The sequence below is a fragment of the Pteropus medius genome, unplaced genomic scaffold, assembly GCF_902729225.1.
Source record: "Pteropus medius unplaced genomic scaffold, Ma_sr-lr_union100, whole genome shotgun sequence".
In the NCBI taxonomy this organism is placed as follows: Eukaryota; Metazoa; Chordata; class Mammalia; order Chiroptera; family Pteropodidae; genus Pteropus; species Pteropus medius.
Window position 1 is genome coordinate 25,658,031 of NW_024349801.1, and position 8,151 is coordinate 25,666,181.

The following is an 8,151-nucleotide window of genomic DNA, read 5'->3' on the forward strand; positions in this document are numbered from 1 at the left end:
ATAATAAATTTGTTGTTTTAAGCACCCTGGTTTGTGGTGCTTTGTTACAGAAACTCTAGGAAAAAGACATAGTGAATACTCAAAAGTTATTTGATTTGTTGGCAAGATAACTGCCTTTATACAATAATATGTAATTTTATTTTATATAGAATTTTATATATTTATGAATATATATAAAATATTGTGTGGTAATATAGTTTACTGGAAAAGGCAAGGGCTTTTGGAATCGAACAGATATGAGTTTAAAATTCTGCCATTCTTTGACCTCTCAAGTTTCTTCATCCATAACATGAGTATTAATGAAGTAAAATATGTAAAACCTGTCCAGTACAGAGTTTGACAACAATGTTAGTTCCTTTCTTTCCTGGGTGCATTGGTATAGTTAATCTTGAAGAAATATGGACTTGTGTTGTTCTCTTAAAACTCAAATATATTAAATTTTCAAAAACAAATTGAGCACTTACTGTATTCAGTACTTAGAAACATGTCTCCACTTTTCCTTTTGTCTCTCTTTCTTATTTTCATATTTCTCTACTTTCTCTTGTTCCCATAAAAGACAGAGTAATCCCAGGAGGTCCCACAGAGCTCATAAAAGGGATCGATTCTTAAAAAATGATGGCTAGGATTTAGTTATGTAGAGAAAAGGTAAAAGTACATCCAAGGAGCTTCCTTACACCCATTCAATAGAGGAAAAGAAACCATTCTTGCAATGTGGCATTTGTTATCTTCCTCTGAAGTGACAGGGAGGACTTTTTGAACTCTGACTTCATTAAGCAAGGAGGACTATTTTTTTGTAGTAAAGTCCTAAGGTTTCCCCATTTTAGCTTCTTCCTTGTAAGAGAATAATGTTTCCTTTGACTAAAAGTCCAAGTTTGCCTCTGGCACAGGGTAGGCATGCAGTAATTTCAGTTTCTGAGTGCTTCGAGGTTCTCTTTCTGATTCCTAACTTTATCTAACTTTCTTAACCTATTTTTTCCTGGCCAGGAAAAATTTTTTAAATTTGCTCCTCCTTTGAACAATGTTGCCTCAGAGCTTTTGATCAGTTACCTTCCATGTCTGATTGTTTCTCCTGTACCTCTTTCTTGAAACTTTTCTCACTTAGCTTCAAAAACACCCGCTTTCTCTCATTCCATCCTTCTCTCACTCAATGGTTATATACCCTGTGCTTCCATCTTTAACTCCAATTTCATTTCTTTATTCATCAGATATGTCTGAATTTTCAGTTTCCTATGCTACATGTTGTGGATACAGCAGTGAACGAGAAAACAAAAGACAGATACAGTATACATGATTATGGAGCTTAAAATTGAGCAGGGGATATGAGGGAAGGATCTGAGTTAAGGATTGGGGAAGACATTCTTGAGAGAGTTTTAGTTGAATCCTTAAAAAAAAGATTAGGCTTTAGTGAGGTAAAGAACAAATGAGAGGTTTGGAGGAAGCAGCAGCTTGGGAGAGATGAGAAGAGGCTTCTGAATGTAGAGCATGCTATGTTTCAAAGTAAAGAATAAGGAAAAGCATGGAGAGTTTGAACCATATGTTCAAAAAAAGTTCAATGTGTGGAGTGGACTGCAGGGCTTGAGTCAGATGCAAAAGATTTGAGAGCTATATTAAGGGCAATAGAAAGCCATTGTTTGGCTCCCTGCACTCCTTTAATTGCATGTTTGAATTTTTATTTTTTAACAACTTCATTGACTTATAATGTACATTTAATAGACTATTTCTATTTAAAGTATATAATTTGATGACTTAATAGCTTTAAACATCTGAGTAACCACAACTACAAACAAGATATAGCACATTTTAACCTCCCTTAGTTTCCCCTCCTCCCTTTGTCATTCCTCTCTCACCTCTGGCCTCAAGCAATAAGTGTTGTTTCTCATCATCATAGATGAGTTTTCTTTTTGCTAAAATATTATATAAACGGAATCATTAAGTATCTACTCTTTTCTGTCAGGCTTCTTTCACTCAGCATAATGGTTTTGAGATTCATCTACGTTGTTCAGTGTATCAGTAATTCATTCCTTTTTATTGCTGAGTAATATTTTACTGTATGGATTTATCAGATTTTGCTTATCCATTCACCTGCTGATGGAAATTTGATTTTTTCTGGTTTTGGCTTTTGTGACTATAGCTACTATGATGATAGTGTAGTCATATGTTTTCATTTCTCTTGAGTACATTCTACCAAAGAGTAAAATGGCTAGCTAAGTCATATGGTGGGTATGTATTTAACTTTAGAAGAAACTGCTAAGCAGTTTTCCAAAGTAAGTAGGGTACTATTCTATACTCCCACAAACAGTATGAGTTGTAGTTACTCCATATCTACACTAACTTAGTATTGTCAAACTTTTTAATGTTAGTCATTTTAATGGGTGTGTAGTGGCATTTCACTGTGGCTTTAATTTGCATTTTCTTGATGGCTAATGATATTGAGCATCTTTTCATGTGTTTATTTGCCATTTATAAATCTTCTCTGATGAGATGTCTGTTTAAATCTTTTGAAAGTCAGACAACCAGGAGCAATGGGTAAGGCAGGTAGGCTGGAGCTGGGACTAGATCTTGGGCAGGAAGACGGATAGAGTCCCATCCTGAAGAGAAGGCAGGATAGAAATAAGGAGGTAGTGGTGAAGTAACAGTAGCTAACACAACACTTACTAAAAATTTCTTTTTACTATGTGCTAGGCATTGTTCTAAGCATTTTAATGAGTTTATTCATTTAAACTTCACAAGAATGAGAGCCATAACTATTATCAACCTCATTTTATAGATGAGGAAACTGAGGCACAGAGAAGTTAAATAATTTTCCCAAGGTTATATACATACTTGATAGCAGAATGAGGATTTGAGCCCATGGTAATGAACATCTACTATGTGACATATACATATTTTGTATGAGTGTTGTGTACATATACACACAATGAAGATATTTTTTGGAAAAAAGTCATATGCTTCTCATAGTCCTTTCTGGCACATGACCTTTTCCCTATTTATCCAAAGGTATATACTACCTCAAGGAAGATTATGATTGTTAAACGAAAAAGAGGTCATTTATTGTTCAGCTTCAAACCTCAAAACTGACTTTTTCTTTTTTACATTTGTAATAAAACAACAATTTGGGGGAGGACTCTTTCTACGTTCTGACAGCTCCTTTTATTTATCAAGAGCTTGACCTGGCCGACCTGAACCACATAGCTTTAGTATAAGATACAGGTAGCAAGAATTCAACTGAGATTAAGAAAAATGGCCTACATCCACAAAAGGAGTGTGTCTGTCATGGACCCCCTCCCTGCTCCCAGTTATGAGCTGAATTGTGTTCCCACAAAATGCATACACTGAAGTCTCAAACCCTAGTACTTCAGAATGTAACCACTTGGAAATAAAGTCTTTAAAGGTGATGAAGTTAAAACCAACAGGGCTGAATGGGGCCCTAATCCAATATGACTGGTGTTCCTATAAGAAGAGGAAGAGACACCAGGAATGTACATGCACAGAGGGACAATCAGGTGAAGACCGAGCAGCAAGAGGGTGGCAATCTGCAATGTGCAAGCCAAGAAAGAGAGGCCCCAGAAGAAACCAACCAGCTAGCACATCAACCTTAGACTTCCAGACTCTAGAACTAGGAAAACATAAATTTCTGTTGTTTTTAGCCACCCAATCTTTTGTATGGTATTTTGTATGGCAGCCCTAGCAAACTAATACACTCCTGTAGGCTATAACCTTTTAGGGGGAAGGCAAAAAATAAGGAGATCTCAGATCTGTATAATATATAGGTAGGTACTATAATCCCCATTTTACAGATGAGGAAATGGGCCCAAAGTAGTTAAATAACTTGCCCCAAAATCACATAGCTAGAAACCGAGCTAGAAGTCGAGCCTAATTTGTAGCCTTCAAAGCTTGAAATGTTTTTTAATCTACCACATATTTCTCCAGATATCAAGGGACTAGCAGCAGTAAAGAAAACACCTCTGAAAGACAAATTTCATCTACAGCTCATCTAGACCAAGACTATCCTTTCCATTAGCGGTTCAGAATCTCTTCATTAAACCCTAGGACGAACATTCACAAGCACTTCGACAAAGATGCTATAGACAGCTCAAAATATAGACTTGACATACAAGTAAGAGTTACAGATTTGTGAGCAAGCTGCACAGATTAGCCAAAGAAAAGTAGTTAAGATACCTAGGACATTTCCTAACTAGTGTGCTTTGCCATATTCTTCTGTACTATAACAAGTAGGCTGTGAAAACAGAAATCAAATGAACTGAGTGAGGCTAGTTCAAACAAAATTAAATAGGTTTCTTTACTAACAGAGTTCTTACAGACTTTACAATGACTTCTGATGAAAGTGAAAGAAGAAAGTGCCAAAGCAGGACTGTATTTGAACATCAAGAAGACAAAAATCATGACTACAAAAGAAATACACAATTTTATCATAGATAATGAAGATATTGAAATTGTTAAAGATTTTGCTTACCTTGGTTCAGTCATCAATTCAAATGGAGACTGTAGCCAAGAAAATCAAGAGAAGGCTGAGACTTTGAGAGGCAGCAATGGAAGAGTAAGGAAAGATCAAAAAGGTCAAAGCTGTGTCATTAGAGACCAAGGCTAAGATCATCTACACCCCAGTATTCCTAATTACCACATATGGACATGAAAGTTGGACAGCAAAGAAAGTTGATAGGAAAAATACTGATTCATTTGAAATATGATGTTGGAAAAGAGTTTTATGGATACCCCGGACTGCTGGAAAGACGAACAAGTAGGTCCTAGAGCAAATTAAGCCCAAAACGTCACTGGTGGCAAAAATGACAAAACTGAAGCTGTCCTACTTCAGGCACATAATGAGGAGGCAAGGTTCCTTGGAAAAGACAATAATGCTGGGAAAAATAGAAGGCAGCAAGAAAAGAGGAAGATCATATATGAGATGAATTCACTCCATAAAAGAAGCCATAGGCATTAGTCTATAGAAGCTGAGCAAGGCTACTGAAGACAGGACATTGTGGATATCACTCACTCACAAGGGTGCCAGAAATCAGGGCTGACTAAACGGCATGTAACAACTATGATCTCCAACAGGAGAATGTACTACTCTTAATAGTTAACATTTGCCTCCTCAAAAGGTTGTCATTTTTTCCTCCTGACCATCTATGAACAATTCCTAGGATAGTATTCTGTTTACTATCACTTTGAGAAATACTGCTCTAAAGAGAAAACAGAGTCCCAAGAATAGAGTCCATTATTAGGTGGTAGGAGGAAAAAAAAAAAAATCCAGCAAAGAATATACTGAAGAAGGTAGGAAGCGAATATGGACAGTTCAATATTACAGAAGCAAGAAAGGAGATAGTTTCCAAAAACTTAGAGACAATCAGCAGGACTAAATTACTCAGAGATTAAATAGATTGTAAATAAAAGTGTTTTTTGGGTTTGACTAAGAAGGCTGTCACTTGTGACCTTCAAGAGACTAGCTTCAGAAAAGGGTAGGAAAGAAGGCTGGACACAGAATAAAAAAAAAGATTAGAATGGAGATGGAAAAAAAAGAAGTAGATGAACCATTTATAGACCACCAATAATGGAGTTTAGCAATGAAAGTAAAGACATTGGTTGACTGCAAGAAGAGAGTATAGAGAGGAATAAAAAAAAAATTTAGAACAGAAGATACCTATATCTGTTTGAAGGTAAAAGTGAAAACCTACTGAAAGAAACTGATAATTACAGTCCAGAAGATGGAAAAAATGGAATCCAGAATATAAATTATTAGAAAAGACTTATCTTTCCTTTCAGATTGGAAGAAAGAACTTGATTTATAATCCCTAACCATTCCAAATCTGAAGGCCTCATCTAAATACTCCAACATTTCATGGATTTCTGCCTACTCTGCCCAAGAGAATTTTTGTCTTTAGAGTTCAGCATGTAATATGTATGTTAATTTGCTGATCTCTTGCTCCCTTCAGAGGATGTCTATATTGTGGTGAAGAGAAGATTATAGAAAAACACTTACCTGAGGGGCTGGTGACTAAGGAAGTTGGGAGCTCATGGAGAATTTAATTTACAATGATTTACTCAAAGTGATTTTGAGATACAAAATAAAAAGTTTTAATTATAATATGTACACACTAAAAACAATGTAAAGATTACCAAAGAAGGATACATAAAGAAAGGCATCTATTTATCTCACCCAGAAATTTTCACAACTCTGCTATACCAACAGAAGTTGCAGAAGGGATAAGTTAATATCGTTCTCCATACGCTGGTGAGAACAAAGACTATTTAGTAGCACGTCTAGTTATAATCCAGCTTTAAACTTTTTAAATTTAAATTTTGTATGGCTTTCCATCCGCATAAAACACCAACCACAGTAGCTACTTAAGCACATAAAATTTCATTTTTATTTCCTTTCAAGAACGAGGACATTGACATGAGATTCTGTTGGCATAGAACATTTAGATTCTACTTTTTTGATAATTTCATTAACAATTCATACTGAGTACATAATTTTGGATTAACTATCCAAGTCACAAGTGTGGTGTATATATGGCTCCAGAGAACATCTATCATAACGTTTTGATCACAAAAGGGCAGTAATATCTGATTCTTTAACCACTTAATACATCGTCCTATAGAAATTTATGAAAAGTCATACTGCTTAAAAAGTATATGGTGACCACCATAAATGGAGGGGTTAGAGGAGACCCCACTCTTTAAATAAATTAATATTGATCACTGTGCATGGAATAAGGCTAAGGCAACAATACCCACATCAAATCTGGCAGTCTCCAGATTTGTGTATCTGTGAACGTAAGGCCGCCACACAGGCCGTATGATTACTACTGCCAGCTCAGCAGCTGAGCTTGCAGAAAAGGCGGAATCCACATATAGGCCACTCTTGAGAACCAGAACTTAACAGCCAGTTTCGTCTGGCAGGGACTGGAGATTATAGCTGGGATAAACCGGGAAAAGTCCGACAGACGCAGGGTTGTTGGCAGTAAAGGGGAGGCTCCAGGGTTACAATCCTGGAAGGCATAATAAGGTAGCCGTTGGCGGGCTAACACCTCCACCCCAGAGCTGAAACTATGGGGGTTGATGGAAGAGGACTCACCTTGTCATCCTCGCATCTCTTCCCCAGGCCCTCCCTGGCCTGTAGTCGGCTGCTGAGGCGGCCGTAGTCGGCCTCCTTTTGGTCGATCTGCTTCTTGTGAGAGTCCACCAAGAGCAGGAGGTCTGAATTGCGCTTCTCCAAGCGCCCGCGGGCCACCTCGGTGCGCTGGACCTGGCCCTGCAGCTCCGCTACCTCCTCCTGAAGCAGGACGTGGCGGGAGGAGATACTCCAGTAGTTGAAAGCGAGGATCGCAATCACCACCAGCAGCACCACCAGCACGAAAGAGGGCAGGCGGCCAGCCCGCCGGTTGGCCCCGAAACCCACCATGGGGACGAACCAGGCTATGCCCCCGGGCCTCGCCGCGGACACCTGCGGGCAGAATCTCGGGCCTCCACTGCTGAGTTGCCTGGGGGACGCGGCCCCACGGCCAGCCGAGGGAGTAGGCGGGCCAGTCAGCCCGCCGGCAAGCGGGAGAAGGGGGCGGGGTTGCAAGCCGCAGGCCCCTCCCCGCCCCCTCTCCTCAAATCCGGCCAAAAAGCGTTCCGGAGGCTTTGAACGCGACCCTGCACCAGCCGAAAGGAACAAGCAAAACCGAGGTTCTCGCACCTCGGGCCCTAAACCTCAGGGTTAGGGGGCGGGGAAAAGAGCCGGAAGAAGGCGGATTTAACCCTGGCCCCGCCCACTGGCTGGGACCGGGTCGCTTAGGGGGTCATTTCCTAATTTCCGCCGACGCCCCCTCTTCTCGCGAGAAAGTGAGTTTCTCTCGCCCTTTACAGTCTTATCTCGCGAGGGTTATCTCTGTTAAACGGAGTGTCGCGTTAATTTGGGCGGTTTAAGATTATCTCTGGTACCGAAATCGGAGTCCCTTCAGCTTTACCTGGTCACTAGGGAGTGCATGCGCTGCCCCGGCCCTCCTGAGTTTTTGTTTTTGAGGACTTCTGGGGCTGCGACCCCTTTGCAGGGAAATCAGTGGGCGAGCTACGGGCAGAAGGTGCAACTAGAAAGGTTTTGTACGCTTCAATAGGACGTTTTCTCGTTTGTGCTAACGATGTGGA

At 39.6% G+C, this 8,151-nt stretch overlaps 1 protein-coding gene across 4 annotated transcripts in view; it reads right to left on the bottom strand.

Annotated features, from left to right (window-relative positions):
- The window catches only part of GOLM2 (golgi membrane protein 2), an 83,588-nt gene extending 75,863 nt beyond the window's left edge, over positions 1 to 7,725 (bottom strand). For 2 of the 4 annotated variants that reach the window (XM_039888274.1, XM_039888271.1), the window contains exon 1: positions 7,097 to 7,722. In XM_039888274.1, coding sequence (XP_039744208.1) covers positions 7,097 to 7,423 — 327 coding nt within the window. In that variant the 5' untranslated portion in view covers positions 7,424 to 7,722. Of the gene's footprint in view, positions 1 to 7,096 lie in introns of all 4 variants that reach the window. The other 2 variants (XM_039888272.1, XM_039888273.1) reach the window with 2 other exon arrangements.
- Positions 7,726 to 8,151: the final 426 nt, after the last annotated feature.